Source organism: Plutella xylostella, chromosome 16 (genome assembly GCF_932276165.1).
Source record: "Plutella xylostella chromosome 16, ilPluXylo3.1, whole genome shotgun sequence".
Taxonomy (NCBI): domain Eukaryota; kingdom Metazoa; phylum Arthropoda; class Insecta; order Lepidoptera; family Plutellidae; genus Plutella; species Plutella xylostella.
In genome coordinates, this window is record NC_063996.1 from 6,048,719 (window position 1) to 6,076,372 (window position 27,654).

The 27,654-nt window shown below is 39.4% G+C and overlaps 3 protein-coding genes across 8 annotated transcripts; 1 reads left to right on the forward strand and 2 right to left on the reverse strand.

The window, feature by feature from the left end:
• Positions 1-4,159: 4,159 nt before the first annotated feature.
• LOC105384020 (cell cycle control protein 50A) lies at positions 4,160-10,199 on the reverse strand. 2 transcript variants are annotated; one of them, XM_048626621.1, is made up of 10 exons: positions 10,030-10,199; positions 9,807-9,940; positions 9,461-9,663; positions 9,017-9,150; positions 8,236-8,355; positions 7,306-7,391; positions 6,682-6,817; positions 6,207-6,372; positions 4,957-5,025; positions 4,160-4,425 (listed from the first exon to the last, which is right to left on the reverse strand). In XM_048626621.1, the coding sequence occupies exons 1-10, from the start codon at positions 10,085-10,087 to the stop codon at positions 4,380-4,382; spliced, it is 1,152 nt and encodes a 383-aa protein (XP_048482578.1). In that variant the 5' UTR covers positions 10,088-10,199; the 3' UTR covers positions 4,160-4,379. The 2 variants fall into 2 exon arrangements, with proteins under 2 accessions (XP_048482578.1, XP_011552467.1); XM_011554165.3 differs by lacking the exon at positions 4,957-5,025 and having other exon boundaries at positions 10,030-10,198.
• Positions 10,200-10,374: 175 nt separating this feature from the next.
• On the forward strand, positions 10,375-26,866 carry LOC105384021 (septin-1). Of its 4 annotated transcripts, none has more exons than XR_007267205.1 (11): positions 10,375-10,614; positions 11,605-11,797; positions 12,322-12,452; positions 21,054-21,181; positions 21,648-21,765; positions 22,315-22,401; positions 22,902-23,062; positions 23,560-23,661; positions 24,001-24,196; positions 24,753-24,844; positions 24,878-26,866. XR_007267205.1 is itself a non-coding variant. In XM_011554166.3 (10 exons), exons 1-9 carry the CDS (start codon positions 10,585-10,587, stop codon positions 24,179-24,181), a joined length of 1,131 nt encoding a protein of 376 aa, XP_011552468.1. In that variant the 5' UTR covers positions 10,375-10,584; the 3' UTR covers positions 24,182-24,196; positions 24,753-24,855. The 4 variants fall into 4 exon arrangements, 2 of the variants coding, with proteins under 2 accessions (XP_011552468.1, XP_037974465.1); XR_007267206.1 differs by having other exon boundaries at positions 24,759-24,844; XM_011554166.3 differs by lacking the exon at positions 24,878-26,866 and having other exon boundaries at positions 24,753-24,855.
• Positions 14,714-20,913, reverse strand: LOC125489742 (ribonuclease H1-like). Of its 2 annotated transcripts, none has more exons than XR_007267207.1 (2): positions 20,783-20,913; positions 14,714-14,758 (listed from the first exon to the last, which is right to left on the reverse strand). XR_007267207.1 is itself a non-coding variant. In XM_048626622.1 (2 exons), the coding sequence occupies exons 1-2, from the start codon at positions 16,677-16,679 to the stop codon at positions 14,721-14,723; spliced, it is 627 nt and encodes a 208-aa protein (XP_048482579.1). In that variant the 5' UTR covers positions 16,680-16,686; the 3' UTR covers positions 14,714-14,720. The 2 variants fall into 2 exon arrangements, 1 of the variants encoding a protein (XP_048482579.1); XM_048626622.1 differs by lacking the exon at positions 20,783-20,913 and adding an exon at positions 16,091-16,686.
• Positions 26,867-27,654: the final 788 nt, after the last annotated feature.

The window sequence follows — 27,654 nt, forward strand, 5'->3', positions numbered from 1 at the left end:
ACTGTACCTACCTTGTTAGTTTTAGGTATAATAATGTAAATACTATACCTATTTCGAGACTGAAAAGTAAAAAAACAATTTAGACTAGGTTGGTTTTTTGCAAAGCTTTAAGGGTTGGGATTGGTTTGAGGCCCAGCGCCACCGTAATCTAACTAAAACAACCCGATAGGAGGTTTTTCTTACTCACTAATAGTTCAACTAACCTTGGCCTAGACTGAACAAACTAGACCTCAGGGCGGAAACAATTACCTACAACACAACTGCCGCCCATTCAGCTAACCACATAAGTATAATTCAAGTCATAGATCTACGTGTTTTCTTAGTGACACAGCTTTAGTTAACAGACTTGTATGCAGACTAAATAAACGCGAATTCGTTAGTAGTGCAGTTCGTTTACCGCTAGGTGGCGACTCTATCGTTTAAAAAAAGTTTCAATACGTGCGTGATATTTGATATATGTTTGACGAAAGAAAAAGGAAATGTTTAAATCAAATGATAAGACGACCGAATGGCGTAGTGGTTAGTGACCCTGACTACTGAGCCGAAGGTCCCGGGTTCGATTCCCGGCTGGGGCAGATATTTGTTTAAACACAGATATTTGTTCTCGGGTCTTGGATGTGCCCGTAAAATGGCAATAGGCCCGCCCCTTATTACATTGGGACTAACAGAACACTCTGGCGAAAAGTGGGTGCAGCAATGCTTCTCTGCCTACCCCGCAAGGGAGTACATTAGTACAAGGCGTGAGTGTGTGTGTGTGTGTTTTTTGCAAACTGAACTATTACACTCACCAGTCATGAAAAAGTTCCAGTGGCATATGGGACGTCAATGGCAGGTGGAACTTTTACATTGCTCTTGAGTGTACTCGTATGAGGACCTACAAATCTGGTAGCTTTCGCAACGCCTTAGATCCCCTCAGGATGGCCAAGAAAGTGACTTATAAAATGTATTATTATAATTAACATACAATTAAAGTCCCTGGGATTTTCGCAATGTTCAAGCTTTGCTATTGATATGATTATCAACATGACTGAATAATGACCACGTAGATAAGGTTGCAGGTAGCGTGGCATTCTAATACCTCACACGTTTGGGGCGTGTCTGATAAAAATAATCTTTAAATAGGCAGGCACATACAATCATAAAATAATTTACTATCAAGACATTTAGGTCCGATTTCACCGTTGAAGAATAGGGCTTATTCGAAAATACCTCTGCTATTTATCCGAGAGTAAACAACTCATACAATCAAAGTAAATTTTATTTATTCTCGGATAAGCCTTATTCTTCTATGGTGAAATCGGGTCTTAATCATAGATATCTTGGCTATTGAGGTTTCTTTCTTATTGTGGTCCATAATAATTTAACAGAAAAGTAAAAAGGAGTTGAGAGAAGTAATATTTTAAATATACTTTTACACATTTATTATTATTATAAGAACTATTTAACACCTAATATGTTACCAACATCGATATTTTTTGTAACTTCAAAATATAGAGTTATGTTACTCTAAAGCTATACAAAACGAAAACGACTAGGTACCTATTTTATCGTTTGTGGAAAAATATAAATGCAATAAATAAGGTGTTACTCCCCGATTTCCCATTTGAGACTGTAATTAATTGGAATTAATTGCAGCATTGTAATCGCTGTGCTTAAATAGATTCTCAAATAAGAAACTAGAACCATATTCAGTGCAAAACGTTTAATTATATGAACTCAATCGTTCAGTTACAGAAGGTACGTTCAGTTTCATAAAGGTAGCTATCGGTTTTTCAGTATGACAAGGTACAAAGTGTATAGATATCTATGAAGCTGCCTGTACCTTTACCACCTTTTCTATGTAAGTATACATCATTCAATATGTTGGAATACCGAATTGTTCAGGTATTTGGTTCTAATAGATAACATAATAAGTACAATACAAAGCAATAAATACTACTCTTTTAATACACCAACTAAGGGTGGGTTGCACCATTTAACTTTAACTATTACAAACGTCAAATCCCTTGAAGATTGATCTCTCTCGTCAAGGGATTTGACGTTTGTAATAGTTAAAGTTAAATGGTGCAACCCACCCTAAGGTTTCTTCTATGTACCTATAAGTATTTTATCTCACAATACAAATGTATAAATAATGCAATAATTCGAAAGTGATGAAGCTAACCTTCTGATATCAGGGATAGCGAGATATAAATGCAAAGAATTTGAAAAACAAATACTGCACACTTTTACGAGTATTATCCATTGTAAATAAAATCGTTATCTAATGAAATATTTTGTCATTCCGTAGGTAATATGTAGCTCATAAATTAGATCTGATAACAATTTGCACTTATCGAGGCATGCATTCAACATGAAGTTCATTTACCATAAAAAAAATAGTTATCACCGAGTGGGTGTGATTATGATAATAAGCTTTGAATGTGTATATGTCGCAGGCAACTGGTTTAATCTCCTGTTTGATTGAACCACTAGCCCGTTCATTGGATGGCGCTGTTCAGTTGTATGACTAGGCCGAACGTTGATTGTACAAGCGTCACAAAACGTCCAACTAGTTAGCTGACTTAAAATCAGTCAGGTGGTGAATAAAACAAATATGGCGTGTAACAGCTAACAGCTGACAGCTGACACAAAAAGCACCTATATTGTTAGTTTTTTGTCAAATAAATTAGCTTTAAAGTGCGTTATTTGTGTTAAAATAGTGTGACAACATGGATTTACCTATTATTACGCCGCGGGCGCATAGTTTCAAAGAAAAAAAGTGGCGAAACTGGATAATTATGAACAACAATGTGAAGGAACGTTTATTGTTATTATTAAGTTAATTTGTGAGATAAGAGCTTTGTAACATAGTCTTTTTGTTGACTCTTGTCTGGTGATGTTCACCCTAACCAGACATTACAAAGTTGCTATACTATATCCCATTCAACGACTTCGCTGAATGGCGTTCAGTCAAGACGTCGAACGTTACAATCAACGACTTGTCGAGTTGTCCTTTAGTCATACAACTGAATAGCGCCATCCAATGAACGGGCTAGTGGTTCAATCAAACAGGAGATTAAACCAGTTGCCTGCGACATATACAAGTTGTTTTAAAAGTGATATACTAAGCCGAAAGGGATTGACTCAGATCAGGGGGTCATTGTATGCGGTTCGTAGAACGTTCATTTTTGAAAATACGCGAAAATTACAATGTTTTTTTTTTCAATATATTATTGAACAAAAGTCGGTCAGAGTGACCCCCTGAGTCACACCCTTTCGGCTTAGGCCCGGGTCTCCTATTTACTCTGTAGGTTGCGTCAAGTGTCACCGCCGTAGGTCGCGTCACGATACTCACTACATCTACGCGCCAACGTCGGCGTGTGAGGGAGACCGCATCAGTACATTTCTATAGTGAGCATCGTGACGCGGCCTACGGCGTGACGCTGGACGCGACCTACGGCGAAAATAGGAGACCCAGGCCTTAGTATACCACTTTTGCAACGCATGGCGCTTGACAAATGTCTTGTCACAGACTATCTATCTCGCTCCCGCATACAGTCTTGTTAAGATATAGTTAGATATAACTCATCATAATTCACAATTTAAAAAGCCTGCATTAATATTTTTTGATGCATTTATAACCAACTATCCCATCATTTAATGTGAAAAACTAGTAAATATCTAAAATATTAGGTGTAAGTGAAATTATTCTTATAAATACGATTAATACTTTCAATATAATTTTCATATAAATTTAATATTTCCTGACATGATAAATACACAGTGTTTCACAATGGAGTAGGTTTACAGCACACGAGTAAGTGCCAAAAATTTAATTTTCTACTTCAAGATAATTGCTCAAAAGGACATTATACCTTTAGAAGGGTCTGGGCGATATGTGACCATCATATTTTGAACTTTACCAAAATGAAATATTCGAGCTTACTCTGCCTTATAAACGGTAAAGATATTGCACCATAAACCTTCTCCACTATATATTTTTGTCTGTGATAAAAAGGCACTTGAAATGACATCATTAGCCATTATATTTTTTCGTTTCAACAAAAAGATTTTTTAATTCAGATAAGAAAACACGGATGTAATTAATAATACCAGTAGCCTCTGCTATTTTTTTGTCCTTTTGTTTTGCGCAGACATTCTGAAGGAACTAAAAGAAACCCCATGGAAAAAAAACATATCCTTAATTAAATTTTTAATGTTCTTATTTTGTTTCTTCAGAATCGGCCCCATTGCAATAACACTGAAGTCAAGTCTGTTGTCAAATGGTTACAAAACCAAAAATACGTAAGTATAATATGTAACAACATTTCATATCACAATAAAAAAGTAAAACTAAATAAATTAAAACAATTCTCACTTAATTTGCCGCTGGATGTTTAAGAGTAGGGGGTTCGGGGGTTCACGTTGATCATTTCCGTTGTGCTGGAAAATACAATAAACACGTTGAAAAATATGAATGAAAAAAACAAGATTATTGGCATCAGCAGGTGTAGCATGGCGCGTGCGACAAGGCGTGACAAAAATTATGTCAACTTGCTCTTCACACCGCGCGATATGGCGGAGCGAGACAGGTAGTATTATTGAAATTTTGTCACGCGCCATGATTTGCTTGCAGATGCCATCTGAATAATTTATCATTGTTATTGAGACAAAATAGGATTATGACATAATCCTAGCTCTTAAAAACTGACATACACATAGTACACTCCGAGAATAACCCTTGTGATGATGATGATGATGATCAGATGAACCAAGCGCAATGAGGCATGTAATAAGAAACGTACCCCCCCAATAATTTATACTCTTTGTTATTTATTTATAAATAATTGCAGTGTTATAAGTTACAAAAAAAAACACAAACAAACATTCTTGCCAGGCTGTATAAAAATATTCCAATATACAAAAAATATAAAAATAAAAATAGCATTAAAAAGCACAAAACAAAACACTTACGATGGCGTGTTGTTAGTGTTCGGACTGTCCAGGAACAGCGGGACGGTTAGAGAGAGGGGGGGAGGGTATCTGGAGGGGGAAACGTTAGCACAATGCAAAATAAACAATAACGCGATGTTATAAAGCTTTTTTTTGCGCTACAAGGATCTTTTGGAACTTTTACTTCATAGTTTGAAAATCGACCAATAGGAATAGGCAGATCGAGATACAAAGTATCTGTATTGGTTGATATCCTACCTCAGCTTAACCGATTGTCTGCAGCTATTTGAAATAAACTTTAGGGTGTCTTAGATATGAGCAGAGTAAGAATGTGCAAACAATAACACGCTTACTCACAAGGCTTTACGGTGAATAGGAAGATAAGACAAGACATAATGTCACGCTAAGGGATGGATCGATTAAAATTATGTCCCAAAAAATCCTTGTGCACTATTAGTTGCAAATTAAACATTCAATAAAAATGGTATGTAATGTTATGATATAAGTAATTATTTTTTGGTAAAAATAACTATAAAAAATATAAAGAAATAAAAAGGTAAATGTTGAGATAAATGATTAGTAGCAGTGATCGGAATAGGATAAGTCTACAAAATTTAGGTCAATAAATATACTCAGCCTATTTCGACCACTGATGATTAGATATGATTTTGTAAAAATATAAAAAGCATTAGATAAGCCCAGATAAAAAAGTGGACATCGCTTCATTCCATCAAGCAAAAACAGACTTTAAGATTACAGAGTAATGCCTAGTGCATCAGTATCGTCATACAAATTCAGTCTATTCATTACGGGCAAAAATGCAAACACACACAAGCTAAACGTATAGTACTAGACGGACAAAACATTCAACACAAAAGCAACATTTAGCCGTATACCATATTTCTACATAATATACTAAACCATTAGTGTACACTCCAAAGTATAAAAGCGAGATCTATAGATTCCTCACATTCACATCCCTATAGCAACACGCTAATGCACTCATCATTCACCCACATACTTCGCACATTGGCAACAGCCCAATCATAGCCTATAGTACGGGTTTTGCAATTTTTTTTTAATGGTTTTCGACAAACTACCAATCCCGTACTAGAACCTCATGCCAAAACCTCTATGTAGGATTTCATAGTAATTTGCTTCGTTTCCATACATGTTCTGTAAATTGATTTCCGAGCGCCATCTGTTGATCGTCATCTGAACTAGTGGCTAGGAGTCCGCAACACCTCTATCCCGTAACACCTATAACTCACCTCTTGGAGCACTTCACATGTATGACGAGCAGTATGATCCCGAGCAGCAGACACACGGTGCCCACCACCACATAGGCGATGCCGAGGAACGGGTTCTTCCCCCCGAGGAGAGACGTGGTCGAGATCACGAAGGACTTGGTGCCGTCGAAGTCGGTTACTGGGTAGTCTGTGGAGGTTGCGGAGGGTTAGTTCGAGTTTGGTAATACGACAGGTATAGACAGGATAATAAGATAATTTGAGGGGCATCGAAAAACAAACAATCAATCACACACTGATAAATCGTTCTTCACACAGGAATAATAATTTAGGTCCACATAGAAGGTACACACTAATTATTATTCTGTGGTACGGGGTGAGAAGCGGGCGGAATGCGACCGACCGTCGCCATTGGCTATTGCTTTACCGTTCCGCTACTATTGGTCTACTAAAGCATTGAAGCTCTCTGATTGGTCTATTGTGTACATGAGTGACTCACTGTACTGCACGCGCAGGGTGTAGGGCCCGCGCACGAGGCCGGTGCTGAAGCCGACCTGCGAGTGGTCCACGCGGCGGTACAGCTTGCGGAACGTGGGCAGCGCCGCCGTGCGCATCCACACTATCAGGTCCTCGTTCTGAAGGGGAATAGAGGGGGGGTTTATAGAGGGTGGTGGAACAGTGGTGTAGTACGACGAATGGAACATCATTAATGGGGAGAAAAACTAAAAGCTATTTATATATGTAAGATGATGCCGGTGGACCAGTCGTATCTGCGGATGAATTCATTTAGGTAGAGTGTGGAACACCAATACACAAACATAGTGTGGGACGCTTTCCAGCCAGCTGGATTGACGATCATTCAGTGATTATTTATCGATCTTGTAAGCTAAAAACCTACATATTATGGTGTAAAAACCTAGACTACCAACTGACTAATTTCCCACACTCAATGCCACAAATTACAGCTAATAATATTACTGTGTTACTCTATTTATCTTTCTTGAATAATTAAGGTTATTTATCGACCAAGGCTTTCAATGAGATGCTTATTGGTCATTGTTTTGAAAGTAACACATAAAACTCAACAAAAATATATATTTTTACCTGTAAGATGCATACTGACCTGGAAACCATTGTTGCTAGGGTTTTCGGGGTCCAGCTCCCAAATATTCTTAGCCCAGTTCACTGGCTTCGTAAAGTTGGCAAAAGCTGTAAAATATTAAATAAATAATGTAAACTGTCAAAAAGACAGTGTAAAATTACATTGCAGTGTCAGCCTCTGCAACCTTCCATTTAAACTTTATATGGATATTTTCACTACAAATAAAAAGGATGGCGTTTGAATTGAGGGGTTTGAGTGGTGTGTGTTAATAATGCTGCTAACTTTTCACCAGCCATTAGTGGTTTGATAAGAAATAACTAGGACTATGCTCATTGAAAGAGGCCTATTCTATTCTATTCTATTCTCTGTGGGGGTGTAAGTACCTGCACCTGGCTCTCTCGAGTGGAACCTTTGTGCATATCCCCAAGGTCTAAACTGCCTTCCTAAGATTGGACCATTTCCCACCACGCTGGTCCACTGCGGGTTGGTGGGTTCACATATCTAGATGTGCTAGATCTAGATATGCAGGTTTCCTCACGATGTTTTCCTTCACCGTAAGAGCGATGGTATACATTGTACTTAAGTTAAAAGAACTCATTGGTACATGTCAGCGCCGGGATTCGAACCCGCATCTCTTGATTGAGAAGCGGGCGCTCACCCGACTGAGCTACCACCGCTCTGAAAGAGGCCTATATCCAGCAATAGACAATGTTGAGTAAACAAAGCATTTGATTTAAGTTTTTTAAGAGATTTTAGTGCCAATTTCTCCATGGGTTAGACCATAACCAGGGATTATTGCTTGACTTTTGACACATCTGTCAAAAATTTAATATGGAGATGACGTATAATTGATCAACCTTTCCCTGGTTACGATCTAACCGGCTATGGAGAAATTGGAGCTAAGAGCATTTTAGTTAAAGTTTTTTGTTTAATAATAGTAATAACACTCACCAGCCTGCAGGTCGCCAGCGGGGTTGCGGAACTTGATCTCCTTGTCCGAGTTCCAGGCGATGCCGGTGCGGAACACCGGCACCTGCTTGCTCAGCTCCACCGAGAACACCGACATCGAGTCTGTGGATTAGAATGACGGGGGTGAATGTTTAATAATGGAAAGGTTGGTTTAAAGCTTAGAGTAAAGACATACCGTGCTACCACAAAAAACTTTAAACACTGTTTAACAAGTGTTTAAAACGAAATTTGACAGATTTTGTAGGCGTTTGACAGCGGTAAACACCTGTTAAATACTGTCTAAGTTTTTGTGGTAAGGCTAGGATATCTCTGTTGGCTATATTTTTTTTATGTGTAATTTGTCATCTGGCATATCTTCTCTCTCTCTCTCTACCCACCTACCTGCGTGTGTGCATATTGTTATTTTCTAAAATTCCAATAAAAGTGCAATACTCTATTTATACTGCATTAATAAACACTGATTTATTAATGCAGTATACAGTCCCACTTCCCTACAATCTCTATGTATTTAGCTCAGGAGTCAGGACAGAGTGTTGTGGCTCTCATTGGGAGTAGCATATGTCGATCAGTAGATCATTCTTGATTGATGATTATGATGTATGTAACAAACTATTCAAATTCATTTATAGATTTCATCAAGACATTTCAAAATAGAAGTGGAAAATTGGCTGTTGTTTTTTTTTTGTGCCTAAAGAGCTAGTATTATGACAAGATATAGAGTTTATTGAAGGTTACACAAAGTATATATATAAAATCAACTCACCATTGAACAAAGAATTGGCAATAGCACCACACGGAGCCACAGGTTTCTTGACATCCCCTACAGTGGCGTATGCAAAAGGCTCACAGTCTGACGACGGGGTCTTGGAGAGACGGCCCAGGAGCTGTGTGTCATCCCTGAAAGAGTATTCAGTAGTACAGTCAACAGCAAAAATTATTCTTCTAAATAATTTTAGAGTAAAAGGAGGTTATCTTAATCATCATTCATTTAGAATATATCTGTAATAATTCTTTTTCTTTTTTTCTCATAATTATGTAAACTTTTAGTAGTGTATTACACTGTACAATACAATACAGTACTTATAATCAATATACAAGCAAATTAATTCTTTCTTGAATAAATTATAGAAAACAGATTATATTGTACTTGCATGCTGGCTTGACTTCAAGAATTTCCTATAGTTTTAATGAAATTTAAGTCATTTACCTAGATTTCACATATCTCCTGTGGTTCTGGTAGTAGTTAGTCAAGCCATAGTAAAAGAAGACATCGCCTTTAAAGTCCTCTGTAAGATTGAACTTCTCTGTACAATAGCATGGCTCAGTGGCGTTGGCTTTGATGTATTCAGCACATGTCATGGTATCATCTTCCTTCATGCAGTAGGTGTAGTCAATAACATGCTCTTTCACCTGAAATATTGTTTGTTTAAATAACATTTGTTTTCACAAAAGTGTATCAAGCCTGATAATGTGATATGATCATGCTTTGAAGGTATAATGTTGACTCAATAGGTAAACATATCATATCAAAACAATCTATTTTGACTGCTTACCTCATCAGAGAAGTACAACAAGCCAATTCCAACAGGAATAAACGCGATCCCGATCACGAAAAACGTAGGCAGAACGGTCCCAGCAGTGAGTATAGGTTGCCAGGCAGGCAGGCGTTGCTGCTTGAAGGCAGACTCTGAAATATTACGAATAATTAGACCAATCAATAAAACTAAATGGCAAGGCCACACAGGTGTGCCATTTCATAAGGTTTTAAGATCTCACCAGCCGGACGCCGGGATTTCACGTTTTGTTGATCCGAAGTATCACTAGACGTCGCCATAATTATAAATAATCGTGCACTATATTAAAAGAAAATTCAGTTTTTTCCAAGAAAACAAGAAACAAAATTGCTGCTGCCTTTTCCTTAGCAGCTGACAGCTGATTTGACATTGACAGTTCATTGAAAAATTACAGAACAAAAACTTGTATTTTCTGCTCTGCGCGAAAAGTGTTAGAAATGTATGATCTCTTAACCAACGTTAAGCAAACAGTGTATTAAATTAATACAACTGTTGGCTCTATAAATTTGTTCGATAGCCTCGAAGTATCCGCATTAATTTAAAAAATGCAGTTGTCAATCAATTTTGTTTGAGTGTGAGAGGCTGCTGCATTTTTTGTTTTAAAATAATAATTAACTCTTTGTACTACTAAAAGTACTTAAAAATTACCACATCTGCATCTATTGTGTACTACTCGTTTCAATAATTGTTCCTGTGTTATTCTGACCTGATCGACATTCAGATTTAATTCCACGGGAGTCCCAACAAATAATTCAAAATGTCTAGCGACACGGCTAATAATAAAAATGTAAGTAAACATCATTCATAATCGTTTCTAATAATCTCGTGAAGAATCCGTAGCACTAAGTACATTCAACTAGTTATGCACTTAACGCATCAAGTACAAGGTAAGCGTTGGTTTTTAATAGAACAGTGCACCGATATGTGGTGAGTGGTGACTCACTACGGTTCACTCACATAGTTGTTTATAAGTATAGCGGGCTCACGCGCAGGCACGGCCACCGAGTCGCCGCATACCCCAAGTGAAATGCTTATAGATACAGTTACAAGCTATGTAGGCCAGTATTATAGATGCCATTGGAATATCAATATTGCACTTGATTTTTTATTGAATTCCAAGAAAGTTAACTTTTGATTGTTGTGTCGCTTAGGCCGTTTACCCCTGAGCACACATGTTTATCATTAATCATCCTAATTATGTTTAATGACAATGGGGCTACTTAAGTTCTGTTTGTGGGTGTGATGTTAACATTTCCTGTTCAAATAAATGATAACAAAGTTCACTGCTTTAGCAAGGAAATGCTTCTAATAATTATGACTAAATGCTCCTATTTAACTTAATGTAGGTATACCATTCAATTCAAAGAATACAATTATTTATAATTGTACTGCTAACTTTTTCACTGGCTACTTCTTTGAGGATTACAGTCATGAGCACAATATGTTTACTTTTTTCAACTGTATGCCAGGGCTTGTATCTCATGAATAGCTGATGAGGCCAGATGCTAGCATTATTCTACTTATCACTTCTCAGATTTACCATTCAAATCCTAGGCATAACAAAACACCTTCCAATAAATTATGTATATTGTTATTAAAATTTTAAGTAGTCTATGTAGGTATTAAGTATTTTAATAATTATTGAGCAATCATTTATTTATCAATTTTTATGCTTAAAATATTTTTAAATATCCAAAATCAATAATGTATAAATATATTACAAATGCACATGGAATATAACCGATAACCCACAATAACAAAATCATTCCCCTACCAGTTCTCAAACCTGGAGACTCCAGGCTATGTCGGCTTCGCCAACTTGCCAAACCAGGTGCACCGCAAGTCGGTGAAGAAGGGCTTCGAGTTCACCCTGATGGTGGTCGGGGAGAGCGGGCTTGGCAAGTCCACACTTGTCAACTCTCTGTTCCTCACTGACTTGTATCCAGAGAGGGTTATCCCTGACGCCATTGGTAAGTTGTCAATATCATCAGCCTGTAATCATGAAATTCTGGAAATAGGGCTCTCCATAGTAGTGCCACAACACTCTTTCTTCAGGCCTTGCTCACCAGTCGCTTACTGGCTATGTGTATTTAGAAAAACTTTGGATATGGTTGTAATATGGGGGTGATTGAGAGGCCAAAGTCCAGTACATACACCTAGTATAAGAGTAGATGTATGGCAGTGGTAGCTAATTGTATCAAATTAAAGGACCTTTCTGGTCACATCATTCATCATCATTGCCCACTACTGGATAAACTAAATTAAGCTTCTCATGTCCGTCCATAACATTCACAATGTACTTAAGATATCCACAGCATAGTGTGAAGATATTCATTTCAGAAGTAGGTATCTTAACAAAAACCAAGGTGACCGCGATTAAGTGATGTCTCTTTCTAATGGCGGGACAATCGACTGTTGATGAACCGATCTGAATGTGTCAATTTAGTATCTGAGGTTAAAAAACAGACTTTTGTATCTCTCTATAATGTTTCAGAGAAGACGAACCAGACGGTGAAGCTGGACGCGTCCACGGTGGAGATCGAGGAGCGCGGGGTGAAGCTGCGGCTCACCGTCGTGGACACGCCCGGCTACGGGGACGCCATTGACAACACTGACTGCTTTAAGGTACTATCACAAATACTTCATTTACTATCTTCTAATAGAATATAACTTTATTGGTCACAGCAAAATAAAAAAATACAGAAATTCTAAACTAGGAACAATGAACAATAGGCAAGGCAGCCTTATCGCTAAGACAGATCTCTTACAGAACACCTTAGGATTTTAATTGAGCTTGCGATCTATCACTTGAGTACAAATGCACAGCACAAAGCGGGTGGCTCACTTGGGAGTCACCTCTGACTACCCTTTCGGGGATTACAGTTGTGAGCATTACAGTGAAACTATAAAGTCCTGAAATTAAATGAGGGCACTGCTATCTTTCATGTAGCAACCCTATATAGCGAAACATAACTGACTTTGATACTTGAAATTTTGCCTGTTAACTTCCTACCTATTTATGTATTTTAAAAACAACTTACCATCCACAAAAAAGCTCTTATACAAGCTAGAAGGTGTTAATATGAAGGCTAATAGTGAAACCTGAAAGTTGGTTTCACTATTAGCCTTCATATTAACACCTTCGTGGCTGTGATAAGTAGTTAGCTCTGCTCATATTATTATAATAATTATTATTAAGCTTATATGTATTGTATACCAACTAGTTTTAAGTCTTTTTTTGAAAAGATGGCTCAGGAGTTTCTTGCCTCCGTTCTTCTCCTTAGACAGAAAGAGCCCCCCCTTATCCGAACGGAGAGTAATTTGTAAAAATTGACGTTCATCAGAAAATTTTATATTTGTACGATGAATAAAAAAATTTGACTTTGACTTTGACTTTAGTAAGTAAACAAAAAATATATCTTCAAGTATCAAAATGTTCAGGTTTGACTCAACTGAAACCAGATGAAACCTACAATGAGTGGTATGTAAACAATGTTCGACTTGGGCTCTAAACCTAGGTTTATCGATAAATTAAGCGTTGGTACTAATAAAAAATGAGTTATTACAATTTGTACAATGCTACATACCCGTCATAGACGCTGTACGAGCGTAAACATCCTCCAAATTCGACAAAATGTGTCTAGCTTGATGTTCCGCTAAACATTGTATAAAAACTCGATAAATAACTTCACTAGCTTGACTACGAATATTTTTCTTCATCTTCCTAATTGCAACCAAGCGTAAATTGTTGCTCTTATCAAGATTATCCTTATAATTAATAAGAAAATTCAAAAAAACAGCCAACCGCCTATTGACATAAACAATTGTTATGACTTTTATGTTTCTTTTCTAATGGTGCCAGGCTCCTGAAAATTTTAGTTCCTCAAACATTAATTTCAGGACTTTATAGTTTCACTGTATGTGTGATGTGACTGAAATGTGTGTTATGTTCATGTCCAACTATGATTTACAGACAAACAAACTAGCTCTGTTTTTTATAAGATCTTATGTACTTTTTCCAATTTTTTTAAATGTGTAGATCAAAAGACTTGCAAATAAAATAGGTAATTCAAGGGCTAGTATCTAATCTGTATGTCCTAGATTGCCTAGTTGACCTTTAATTAGCTAGATCTAAGCTAACAGCATTGACCTTGTGTCTTTGAAGAGCATACTACATAAAATAGCTTCATTAATTGGTCGACTGAACACCTTATAAAGTTCTATAATCATCAGAACGGTATCTTACAATACTAAAATTAGAACAATGAAAAAACTACTCACAGTATGCAGATGAACTAACAAATGTATATCTTCTTCATTAACATATTTTACAATAAAATATGAAACCGATCACGCGATACGAATCTCGAAACCGCAATCTATCAATCTAAAACAACCCACATATTTATTACCACGCAAAATGAACTCTATATCTCCCCTTTGCACAGTCTAAAATCGAATAATCAGACATAAAATCACAGTCATATTCATGTAATGAAAGAAGGAAGGAAACTAACCTGGTAGGAGCTGCTGTCTGGGGCACCTCTTCGATCTTTCTCCCGTTCTCCACCAGGTTGATGTGTTGAGGATCTTTGGCGCAGCGTAGGGATAGTGCAGTATGCGGTGGATTGATGCGCTTCTGACGGAGATTGATTGACGGGCCCGAAACGTAGTCAAACGACTCGAACGCGGCGGGAGTAGAAGTTGACGAGGGTTGACCGTTGAGGTTGTCAGCTGACACTAGCTAATGTTCATCTACCTACAGTTTCCATTAGGATGAGGTGGGAGAGAGTTCAATTCAATTCAATCTTGTTTGTTTGTCGTGTGTGACTAACACAACAAATCCGGCCAATTACGATAGTGTTGAGATACACACAATGTTTTTAACTGTCTTTACGGTGGTGATTTAGAGATATTTACAAGATTAATACCTGAAACAGACGTACACAATTTATACAAGGACATCACAAATATAGGGTTAGTAAAATTTTAGTATATATAGTGAACACAAACAAATTTATAGTTTAATATTGTTAGTTTTGAGGAATTTGTACAGGATGTTAGCGATTGGAGTATGTACAAGTGTTAGTAGGTAATTGATATTTACAGGTCTTGGGATAGAAGGGGGGAGGAAATCATAGAGGGAACTTTGTAGGTTGGGACATTCAAAGAAGAGGTGGTCAACAGATCCTTCGCTGGTGCCGCAGTCACACACAGAACTATCACGCACGCATGTACTTCGGTGGAGCGTCGATAACAAACTGTTTTTTAATTTAAGTAAATGCGAAATGATGAGTTTCACTCGCTCACCTTCGCCATTGCAATATCAGTATCTGATAGGGGGAGACGCCATCGCTCGAGTGACGGAGGTGCGCGATCTCGGAGTAACATTCGACCCGCAACTGACCTTCCGTCCTCACGTCATGAAGGTGACTAATGCTGCCTTCCAGCGACTCGGTTTTGTGCTGCGCAACGCGGCGCCGCTCACGGCCGCGGCCACGCAGGCCCTGTACGGGGCTCTGGTGCGCAGCATCCTAGAAACAAACGCAGTGGTCTGGTCTCCACATGAAGATAAATATATCCTTATGTTGGAGCAAGTCCAGAAACGATTTCTTAGATATTTATATAAGAAAAAGCACGTTTACTACCCGTTTATGTACCCTACTAGATTTCTGGAAGGACATTTAGGTTACAATTCGATAGAGCTGCGTAGGAATTTGGCTTTGGTAAAGTTCATCTTAAACATTATCCGGAACAAGATTGATTGTATGGATCTTGTTGAGAAAACAATTAAATTGTTTGTACCTGATAGGTACCTAAGGGCGCGTAGCCACAAGTTGTTTGCGGTGCCGCCGTCGCGCACGAACCTGTACCGGTGCTCGCCCGTCGCGCGCGCGCTCGACTTGCTCGGCTCCCTGCTCGCCGAAGCACCAGAATGTGATGTATTTGTGGATAGAATGAGTTCGCTGATGAATGTATGTAAGGGAATGTTAGAGAGAAGTATGAAAGTGAGTGCTATATGTTAAATTAATATTGTAACGATTTGGGTTTTGTGTTCCTGTTATGTTACTATGTGTATGTGTAAATAAATAAATAAAATAAACAAATGTCACGCACCCGAATCCTAGCCAGGTGCACAGGCGTACACGCATGACCAAGGCGGAGTCTGCAGATTGTCGAGGTTGACGGTTTATCTAGAAGTCTTGCTCTAAAAAACCATGGCCTTTTGGGAATGTGTGGTTGGATTAAGGAGTAATACTTACCTTTAATATTCCTGGATGCGTCCCAGGACTCTTTCCAGGAATTATCAAGCCTCGGTCCTGCGAGCGAGGCAAGGTCGTGGGCAAAATTTTGGTAATGAGTATCCAGGCCCAAGCTAATGGCATCCTTAGCGAAGGAATCTGCACACTCATTACCAATGATGCCACTGTGGCCAGGTATCCAGGCAATAGCCACCTCAATACCCTGAGTCTTGCAACGGAAGAGAGTTTGTCTAATTTGAAGAATGATAGGAAATTTAGATTTAGATTTAAATGGGAATGAAATAATAGAATGTAAGCAACTTGAAGAGTCTGATAGGATAATAGTTTTATTTAGTTTGTGAGACTCAGTGTAGAGAAGTGCCTCAAGAATAGCGGTAGCCTCGCCCGTGAAGACCGAGGATTCAGGGGGGAGTTTGAAATTGAGGGTAATTTTGTATTTAGGAAGCCAGACAGCTAGACCAACATTGCTCTTATCTGAAAATTTTGAGGCATCTGTGAAGACTGGAAGCCAACCAGGCCACTCTGACTGAAGTTTATGAGTCAATGTTTTCTCTGCCCCCGGAGAGTTTTTCACAATGCCCAAGTCCATAACAACATTGGGCTGGAAAACCAAGGCATCATAGGGAACACTAAACAAAGGGTTCGTGTTAAATTTAATTGTAGGATGTGGAAGGTTAGTAGCAAAAATATAAGATTTCAGAAGGAAGGAAAGGCCATGGTTTTCTTGACCATTACATAGCCGCTTAAGGGTATCAAGCTTGGACAGTAAAGGATGGGACTCTGACTGCCAGATTCCGAGGAAAAACCGATCACACAAGTACTGTCTCCGCAGCGGGAGAGGGGGTCGACACACTCAACCTGAAGGGCATTGGTGGGGGTAGATTTCATTGCACCCGACACTATTCGAAGACACTTGTACTGAACCTTATCGATTTTTTCTAATGCAGCCTTATTGCAGGGGTCCAGAATAAATGAGGCATAATCAAAGTGACTTCGAACAATGGCGTTGTACAGTAGCTTCTGAGAGTATGGATGTGCGCCCCACCAAACACCTGACAGTGACCTGAGGACGTTGACACCCCTCTCGCACTTCTGAGCCACGTAGTTCATGTGATGGCTACCCGACAACCTGGAATCCAGAATCACACCCAAAAATTTTACTTTGTTTGACACAGTGATTGAATGCTCTCCAATAACAACATCCAGATCTGGGATGTTTCTTTTTCTAGTAAAGATCACTGCTGTGCATTTAGTGGGAGAAAGAGATAACCCATGTCTATCCAGCCAATCCGTGAGGTACCTAAGAGCCAGGTTCAGCTGGACATTTATCTCCCCTAACGAGGGAGAAGCATAGTAGAGGGCCAAGTCGTCAGCGTACTGTAGAATGTCGCAAAAGCAGTCAACGGATTTATCTAGATCGTAAGTATATAGGCTGTAAAGGAGAGGGCTTAAGACCGATCCCTGGGGGAGGCCTTTCCAAACAAATTTTGGGGAGTCAAGGGAAGTGGTAGGGGTTTTTATGTAGATGGATCTCTCCATGAATAGGCTGCAAACCAGACGGGTAAGCTTCACTGGAATGCTCAGCTGGCGCATTTTCTGCCTGAGCACAGGAAGAAGTACATTATCATAGGCAGACGCTATGTCAAGGAAGACACCCACAAGGTATTCTTTCCTCTTAAATGCGATGTGAATATCTGTTGTAAGTATTGCAAGGCTGTCTAGAGTACTCATCCCTTTCCTAAACCCAAACTGGGTTTTGGCTAGGATTCCTCTATTCTCAATTAGCCATTCGAGCCTGCATTTGATTAAGTGCTCTAAGATTTTCGCCAAAGCAGAGGAGAGGGCGATAGGACGTCGGGAGTTAGGATCACGGGGGTCTTTTCCGGCCTTCAGTATGGGAACGACTATTTGCTTACTCCATGAGCACGGAGTAACTCCGTACTCAAGGAAGTACATAGTTTATCAGCTCCAAGTAGGCATGCTTGACCCTGAGGCTTGATTTTGAAAGGAAAGAGTATGGGATGCCATCAATACCTGGAGATGAATCAGTTAAACCGGATAAAGCAGATTGAAGTTCATCCATAGAAAATGGAGAATCCAATCTGTCTGAAGATGGTAAGAGAGCTGGTGGGGGGCGGAGAGCACTGGAGTGTGGGACATATGGTGGAGCCAGTTTATCGCTGAACCCTTCTAGCCATAGAGAGGGATCATTGCTCAAGATATCTTCGACGTTAAGGGAACCGCGATATCGGCGAATGTATCTCCACACCAGAGAAGGGGGAGACCTAGGTGAAAGGTTTTCACAAAATCTGATCCAGCCCTGTTTCTTTTTTTTCTTAAGGAGCCGTTTGGTACGTGCAGCTATCCTTTTGTAGTTGATGAAGTTGTCCATGCTCATATTAGCAATGTAGACATCCTCTGCATTTTTGCGTTCGACAATAGCCAAGGAGCAGTCGGAGTCCCACCAAGGAGGCGAGACTCTTTGGCCTTTACGCGATTTTCTATTTTTGGCAGAGGATGTTAGAGCTTTTTCAAACTGGTCATATATGCAAAGAAAGTTGTCACTAGTACAGGGTTGGATCAGACTGAGTTTATCTTCCACAGAGGTGATGAAGTTGGACCACTCATTCCTGCCTATCATGTACCTTGGGAAGGCACATGTATCAGCAAGAATGCTGGTTCTGGTAGGAAGAGTAATAGAGATGGGAAAATGATCACTCCCAAAAGTATTTGGGAGGACCCTCCAGAATATTGATGTTGAAAGAAGAGGAGAAGAGAAAGTGAGATCAACAGCACTTTTTGGGTTCTGACGAGGGAGGACTCGACGGGTAGGAGACCCGTCATTTAAAATACAAACATCTAAGGTATCAAGCATGTCTAAGAGGGCGATTGCAAAAGCGTCAGTATGGTATGAACCCCATGAGGTATGGTGGGCATTAAAGTCCCCCATGATCAGAAGAGGTTGCGGGAGAGAAGAAATTATATTATAAAAAGATGGGAGGTGAGAGGGGTGGGGATCAGGGAAATACACGGACACGAAAGCAATGTCTAAAGCCCTAAGGGCCACAACATTAAATTCCTGACCGTGAGGAGGGGTAGGGATAGAGGAAAAGGTAAGGGTACGCTTTACAAGTAAAGCGCACCCAGCAAACCCGTCATCCCTGTCATCCCGCAGACACGAGTAGCCCGGAACTCGAAAACGAGAACCTGGTGCCAGCCATGACTCCGAGATGGCAACAATGACGGGCCTGATGTCATCTATTAAGTTGAGTACTTCGTGTTTTTTGCTTTTAAGGCTCTGAGCATTCCACTGAAGGACCCGGGTCGGGTTCAGAGCCATTTTGGCTGAAGGATGTGAGTTCTCTAATTTTAAGTGCTACGTGGGGCGGTATTGTGTCGCTGAATTTAGACAGCAGACTGACAACTAATGAAAGTAGGTTATCCAAAAGGTTGTCATTCGGAGTAATCACATTCAGGGCACTTCCATTAGGAAGTGAGGAAGATGGTGATGAGATAATGGCCTGATGGGCAAGTCTGTCATAGCCAGGAGAAAGTGGAGACCTAGGCCTGCGTTGAGTGGTCACTGTCTTTTTGTATGATTTTTTTAGAGCTGGGCCATTAGGTTGAGAAGATGCTACTTCAGCAAATGATTTTTTGCTCTTAGGAAGTCGAGCATCGGCTTCAGCGAATGAGATGCTGTCCTGAGACATAATGACTTTTATAGATTTTTGTCTAGCTTGTTCTGGACAATTTTTGTCAGTGGAAGCATGACTTCCTGAGCAGTAAATGCAAGTGGGAGGGTCTGCATCACAAGTCTCACCCAAGTGAGGTTGGGCACACTTGAAGCAGCGTGGCTTTGATCGGCAATTAGCCTTCATATGGCCAAACCTGCAACAAGCATGGCACTGGATGGTTGGGTAGGTGTACCTCTCGACATCTACAGCGGCACGGAAAGAATAGATTTTTTCTGGGAGGAGTTGTCCCCTGAAGGTGATTACTACGCTTTGTGTAGGGACATATGTAACATTTCCGTTGTCAATCACTTTGCGGCTAAATCTCCGGGCTTTCAAAACAATACCACATCCATGAGGAAGGTCCAAAGAACTAACGAACTCATCCATGGAGAGATCCACTGGGACTCTCCTAGCAACACCCATCCGGGTGATGTGGTATGTTGGAATAGTTGCCTTAAACTTGTTAGTAGACAGAGCTGGGTGGTCGATAAAATTGTTGGCTGCCCCTGCAGACTTAAATTCTACAGTAACGCGGTTACGTCCTGTCATTTTCACACCATCTCTGGTGATGTCAGAAATATTGTGTTTATATAGAAACTGTCCAAACTTAATAGCCCTAAGCGGGGTTCCAGAAGATGGACTTCCTGAAGGGCTATCTTGTGTAACATGTACAATAAATGGTCCGGGATCGCTGTCATCGTACACCTTAGTGGCGTCGAGACTTGGATGCGTGTAGACTGTCTGAATGCTGGCAGACGCGAGGTCTGGGTTAACGATAATTTTCTTACCTTGTTGCGAAGGTTGTTTGTCATCCCTAGGGCGCTTTCGCGTCTCTTGGGGAGTGTCTGTCAACATTATATCCGGCGAAAGATCTGGCGGGTCGGGGTCGGGAGGGCGGTCTGAATGGAACTCCATTTCAGGAAGGGAAAAAGGATTTACGAACAATCACAACACTCACCAGTTACCACCACCACAATAAGAACAAAAAACAGGTATCGACTATGTAAATAAGGACTGAAAAAGGTCCGAAATCGCGATGAATGTTAGGAACACGTGGGTACCCCAGTCACGCACGAAACCGAATCCCTGGGAGAGAGTTACAAACATCGGTGCTCCTGCCTGTCATCTATTTGCGTGTGTACCCACAAATTTCTTTAACCTATATAGGTATATCTATGGTCATGGCCAATATAACTGAAAAATGAACTATGTGTCTCTTCTCTCCACAGTCAATAATCCAGTACATCGACGAGCAGTTCGAGCGGTTCCTGCGCGACGAGAGCGGGCTCAACCGGCGCAACATCGTCGACAACCGCATCCACTGCTGCTTCTACTTCATATCGCCTTTTGGACATGGGTTTGTATTATAACATTGTAACCATTTTAACTGAAATTTATAATATTAAAATTATTTACACGTGAGAAATATGTATAGTAGAATGGTGTCTTGAACAAACTTTGACATAAATTATGTTACAATACGAGTATTATTGGCAGTCTGACTTTAGTGATTATTTTATGTTAGAATCAAACGACATAGAGCCAGGTATGAGAGATGTTAGGTCTACACTTATAGTCGTATGATGCCTCTAATTAGGAATTGTAGGACCTGCAGCTCAAATCTCTCTACAGTAGCATCAAAATAATGTATAAAATCAGACAGAGCTGATTCTGATCAAATCAAATCAAAATAGTTTATTTGTGAGTCACAGGTGGATGGATTACAATATATTATTTCTCCGTGCTGAGCCAACATGACGTACAATATTTCAGCAACATGATAAAATCATGATGTCTCGTCACACATGTCTCTGCATTTTCAGTCTGAAGCCGCTAGACATCGAGTTCATGAAGCAGCTGCACAACAAGGTGAACATCGTGCCCGTCATCGCCAAGGCCGACTGCCTCACCAAGAAGGAGGTGCAGCGGCTCAAGTCCAGAGTGAGTGTACTGTTTAATAATACAGGGTGTTGCAAAGAGGATATCTAAGCCCGGAAGTAAAATCAGATTGTCAAAATTCGCGTTTTTTATCAACTGAAACTTTACTTGTCACGTGACTTTTAAGTAAGTATGGAGAATGTTTTTTTTCACGATTTTTTTCATTTATTATTTCTTAGATATAACATGCTACTCACGTAGTTTTCTGATAGTATATCCTTTTTGCAACACCCTGTCTTTTGTAAAAGATACTGACAGACTCGGAACAATATCACCCATAAAAAACGCTGTGTGGATCTAATTTGTCACTCAGATCCAATAAAGCCTTAGTTTACAAGCAATAATATAATTTTACATATCTTAAATTAAGAAAGTTTGAACAGTCCTACTTATATTATTGATAGATGTTTGTTACTCTTGCATGAAGTTGCAAACAACTGGAGTTTTTTTTTAATTTGTCCTTTCAGCATGTCATATATCTCTTATATACTTTTGAACCCGAAATTCCCACGGGAGCTAGTGTCGTTATAATGACGTGTATGTGTGTGCCAGGTGATGGAGGAGATCGGGCGCGAGGGCATCAAGATCTACCCGCTGCCGGACTGCGACAGCGACGAGGACGAGGACTACAAGGAACAGGTACGCACTGCACTCAGCATCCATGTTAACTTGGTTGTATTAAATTATCATATTTCATTTCTATGTCTGCTAGAAGTGCCTACGAACTTTGTTGATAGCCTAGACAGTGAATCAGTGTGTGACAAAATGACTCTTTGACTATTTATATTTTTTAAACTACTGGTTCAAATTAAATAAAATTTGAAATATACTACGTTGATAGAATGCCTGCTTGTTTACCGAAATTCAGGCTTCTAGTCCTACATAATATTATATACAACGTAGGGTAACTATAATTAAGAATAGGAGCGTCTAATATGAAACAAAGACTATTCGAGACGAAGATGGCAAAGCCGTGTCGCTGCCGTGCCCTCACATTTTATGACTGCGTTGCCGGCCGAAGAACGTTTAAATTGCTTTCACATGTTCATATCAAACTCTTTTACCTTGTATCTTCACCCTTAGGTCCGGCACTAATTTCATTTACAAATTCATATCAGACTCTTATACCTAATCCCCAGGTCCGCCAGCTAAAAGCAGCGGTCCCATTCGCGGTGTGCGGCGCGGGTCAACAGCTGGAGGTGCGCGGGCGCAAGGTGCGCGGCCGCCTGTACCCGTGGGGCGTGGTGGAGGCCGAGAACCCCGACCACTGCGACTTCATCAAGCTCAGGACCATGCTCATGTGAGATACAATATAACGCAGATACAGAAGGGTTACTCTATACTGACAAAAAAACGAACGAGCGAAAGCTGTCGTGCAATCGGCACGTTTAATACAATGACATAGAATCATGGCTCGAGCAGCAGCTATCCGAAACTTAGTTTTTCGCCATATAGCTGACCCCCCAGAACCTATATTGTATCTTTAGAAACAATGCATTTAGCCCCATAAACAATATGACAGCATTCAGAGATTGAAGCTCTCTCTACATTCACAATTGACTGTATGTGTAACACCTCAATGTGTAAGGTAGAAAGCCGTGTAACTGGCGCGGCTAAGCATTTTTACACCTTCAGACTTTAAATTAATTTGATTTACTTCAGAAGATATGTACAATAAAATACTTAAAGTACTTTGCACATACAGTTCATGTGTTCTCCGCTTTGCTTCACTTTTAGTGTAGATTGTCACTTATTGTAAATACGAGTGTAAACAATGCAACAATGAATTCTCCACAGCACGCACATGCAAGACCTGCAGGAAGTGACTCAGGAGGTGCACTACGAGAACTACCGCTCCGAGCGGCTCGCGCGCAACGGGCAGGTGCCCAAGAGACACATGTGAGTTGGAAATGTTGTTTTAGTGATGTTGTGAACGTGAAATGTGAAGCAATGGATGGACTCTTCTAGTTGCAACGATCAAATAGGATCTTTTATCTATCAGATATGGCTGGCCCACTGCCACGCCAGCTCACCGATTTTAACAGCTGCATCGCAATATATTTATTTCCTACTTATTCCACAATCCGATCTTAGTCCAGCCAGACACATACATCTATCAGCCCATAATAAAAACATTATAATAGAAACAAAAAACTCTTTCTACACCAGAGGAATGTTCGTCTGAATTACAATTCCAAAGCCCACGCAACAAACTTTGACAATAATTCTTCCCCACAGGTCAACAGAGAGCGGCATAAGCGAGGCGGACTCCAACGGGCTCTCCAACGGCTCTAGCGAGGACCCGACGGAGCGCGAGAAGGCTCTCCGGGAGAAGGAGGCGGAGCTGCGCCGCATGCAGGAGATGCTCGAGCAGATGCAGCGCCAGATGAACCTGCAGGCCGCTAATAGCACCGCGTAGTGCGAGCGGGACAGCGTGAGTTGCTCTGTCTTTGTCTAGACTATAGGTGGAACCTGTAGGCAGTCAACAGCGCCGCGTAGCGCGAGCGGGACAGCGTGAGTTGTTTTGTCCTTTAGCACGGTGTGGTGTGAGCGGGATAGCGTGAGTTGCTCTGTCTCTGTCTAGACTGTAGGTGATGAACCTGCTGGCTGCTAATAGCACCGCGTAGTGCGGGCGAGATAGCGTGAGTTGCTGTCTCTATCTAGACTATAGTACGGTGTAGTGCGAATGAGATAGCCGAGAGGCCGCGTAGTGGTAGCGAGATAGCGTGAGTAGCCCTATCTCTATCTATAATATGTAGGGGTTGTTCTGTATTTGACTTATTTGGAATAAACGTGTGGAATAGCCGTGTGAGTTACAAGTTTTTACATGTCTCTATCACTCAAATAACTACATTGCATGTTTCCGATTAGAAATAATGAAAGAAAGATCAAAAGAACAACGTTTATTCAGTGCACTGCACTGCATAAACGCAAGTAAATATAAATTTCTGTGATAATATTTTTTCAATAACATGGACTCTCTTTTTCAGGTGGAAGTGAAGGGTATCCAATCGCCAGGTGCATGCGACGTTGTCAATTCCATACTACACATCATCCCGTACTGTATTACTTCAATTTAGAGTTAACTTAAACAATAAATAAATAAATAAATAAATTAACTTAAAAGCCGCCATATTGGATTAATCATGATATTTTTTTGTTTCTTGATTTATAGAAAGAGTTAATCTCAAATAATAATGTAAATTTATTACTCTTCATGAGACTTATGCCAGATCTATTACCTATGTATTAACGAATCCAACATGGCAGACGAAAGCCAATTTACCTTATCGTAGATGGCGCCACAAATTGATATGACAAAAATTACTTTATAAATTGATTGTGAGCGTTGCATTGATAACTTTATTTTATACAAGAAATGTCGCGCTTCTATGACTCTCTAATCCAGATCTGCTGTACACTGGTTAATGTTGGGTTTCTTCATGATAAGAGTAAGCTTGGAAGACAGGCCCAAGCCCCTACAATTGGCTTTGAAAGTCCGAGCGCACTCGGATCTCGTGCTATAACTACCCAGCATCGGTCCTAGCGTACACTTATCGTGAAAACCCCGCCAAATACGAAATACAATAGCACTCGAATGATTTAATTCGCACGCACAACATATAATTTCGTCGTAAGTTTTTTTTATTTATCTCGTATCTTAATATTTTAAACGAGACATCTGCATTTATTTTAGTAATTATTAAATTGTAATTATAAGAAATTATCCAAGTATTATTTTTATACTGCGTTTTGTGCATTATCAATGTTAGTATTCCATAACTTGCGGTTGACGAAAAATATTGAATCTATTAGTAAGTATTACAGATTTATTAGATAGTAGATGTTACATTTTCGGGATTGTTGTCGAGGGAAATTATCATTTGATTAAATCCAGACGTAAAACACAACTTGCTATTATCTTCAACTCTTGTTCATAGACTAGAGACATTCGCGAAATAACAAGAGTTGTATTTATTTTGTATATCAAATATTTTATAGATCGAAAGCGATCCCGGAACTATGTATAGATTATATAAATATCTGTAGATAGTATACTGAATCATATAAACCTATTTTAGATTATAAGAGGACAGTATAATTATGAAATTCGTATGAATCTAGGTCAAATGACCAAGGACATGTTATTGAATCGAAAAAATGTATGCATGACATTCATTCAGTTTTTACATAAACACGTTTTAGTTCACTTATAGTAATTTGGTCCTACATAATTATATTTTTAATTGCTATTGTAACTGTCTTGTGCCATTTATCTGATTACTTTAACATTGTACTCGAATATTATGTTTAAATATTGATAACATAGTAATTCTGAAGGCATAAATGTTCAATTTAGCATTGTCAAAACGTAAAATTCCTCGATCAGAATTCGAATTTAAGATAACCCACCTAGATCTCATTTTCTAAATACCAATTTAAAGTGTTAATTTGCTAAAATTGATATTTTGCCTTCAGAATCGGCTATAATTATGGCTCTATTTTATAATTATTTCAATTTGTTTTAATTTTAACGGATGACTATAAATGTAGGAATGGAAGACTAGAAGGTTGGCAAGACATAATATCTCAATAGTATCTCGATTGCATTTGTTCTGTTCATCAATAATTTGTTCAGTGCTGCGCTGATGCATATTTTAACTGACAAATTTAACTATCATACCCCACGAATTATGGACGGTACTACGATTTGTACCTACTACGGTATTAATTAAGGAAAATTTCAAGAATAAAATATGTGTACTTAAATACATTCTTCTTCGATAATTCCATTTAGAATAAATAGCAGACTTTACTAATGTTTCTGAAATCTAATTATAATTATTTTTATTATAAGGAAATCCTCGAATTGAAACTAGATCTATAAATTGGTGCCAAAGTTATAAAACTTAGGGTCTGTTGTGACAAAAAAAAACCCTCTTAAAAGGTCCTTTACTATCTGCTAAATAACTTTATTAAACATTGATAAGTAATTCTAGACTTCTTCCAACGAAATGATGTTCCAGGCATGTTTGCAATGTGTAATATGTGCAAGAAACTTCTGTGTAATCGTATATTTTTTATATTAAATGAATTATTGAAACACTTTTCTTTTTATTCCCCTTTTAACACTAGTCTGAAAAAAAGGCAAGAATACATGTCATACCCGTTCAAGTTTTTAAGTTGGAGATAGACATAGTAGATATCTAACTACCTACCATTGATAGGTACTGCGTATTTAATTTGGAACTCGAATTAATTTTATCATAAACTTATACACTATATATCTTCCCATGGAAATTATTATTTACTTAAACACTTAACTGTCTGCCGAAGTCTACTACAAATTATGTTAAATAATTCAGCTGATTAAATAAATAAAAAATCTTCTACCTCAGGTTCACACTTGGAATTTTATTTGAAACAGTCATTGTAAATTATAAATAAGCGTGGTGATGGTGTCTCCGTTTTTGAAACAGGTAGGTAAGAGATTGCTTACCGAAGCAATATTTGTCTCCTTCAACCAGTGCGTCCTGCCAGTGATGATGATAGCTAAAGTGTTATTGGAAATCGTATAGCCGCAGCGTATAAATAAACGGTCGATCTTAAAAATTTTCTGCTGTAGGCAAACTTATATTTTTGTGCTGACTGCATTTCCGTCCATAGTGCTTCGTAGTCCTAGGAGTGGCTCTGTCGATGGCGTGCCACGGCGCGGCGTACGGACACACGGTGACCCTCATCGCCCAGTACCGGGGCCCCCGCGGCCATCGCATGAGCAATACGGATATCTCTTGGATGGGTAAGCACTTCAAGTCTGCTAACCTTGACGGACACCTTGCAATGTGGTTGGAGCAAAAGGTTTACCTTTTAGAAACCCTGCTACTACAGCTA

What these genes read in the sequence shown, in the direction of transcription:
- LOC105384021 (XM_011554166.3), top strand. Translation starts at nt 10,585, where the DNA reads ATGTCTAGCGACACGGCTAATAATAAAAAT. An exon ending in ATATCGCCTTTTGGACATGG is followed by an intron (nt 21,182 to 21,647) that starts GTTTGTATTATA and finishes CTGCATTTTCAG; the next exon opens with TCTGAAGCCGCTAGACATCG. An exon ending in AAGCTCAGGACCATGCTCAT is followed by an intron (nt 23,063 to 23,559) that starts GTGAGATACAAT and finishes AATTCTCCACAG; the next exon opens with CACGCACATGCAAGACCTGC.
- LOC125489742 (XM_048626622.1), bottom strand. Translation starts at nt 16,679, where the DNA reads ATGGACTTGGGCATTGTGAAAAACTCTCCGGGGGCAGAGAAAACATTG. An exon ending in CGCATCCAGGAATATTAAAG is followed by an intron (nt 14,759 to 16,090) that starts GTAAGTATTACT and finishes CGTCTGTTTCAG; the next exon opens with GTATTAATCTTGTAAATATC.
- LOC105384020 (XM_048626621.1), bottom strand. Translation starts at nt 10,087, where the DNA reads ATGGCGACGTCTAGTGATACTTCGGATCAACAAAACGTGAAATCCCGG. An exon ending in AGGAGATATGTGAAATCTAG is followed by an intron (nt 9,151 to 9,460) that starts GTAAATGACTTA and finishes ATACTCTTTCAG; the next exon opens with GGATGACACACAGCTCCTGG. An exon ending in AACACTAACAACACGCCATC is followed by an intron (nt 4,426 to 4,956) that starts GTAAGTGTTTTG and finishes TGTATTTTCCAG; the next exon opens with CACAACGGAAATGATCAACG.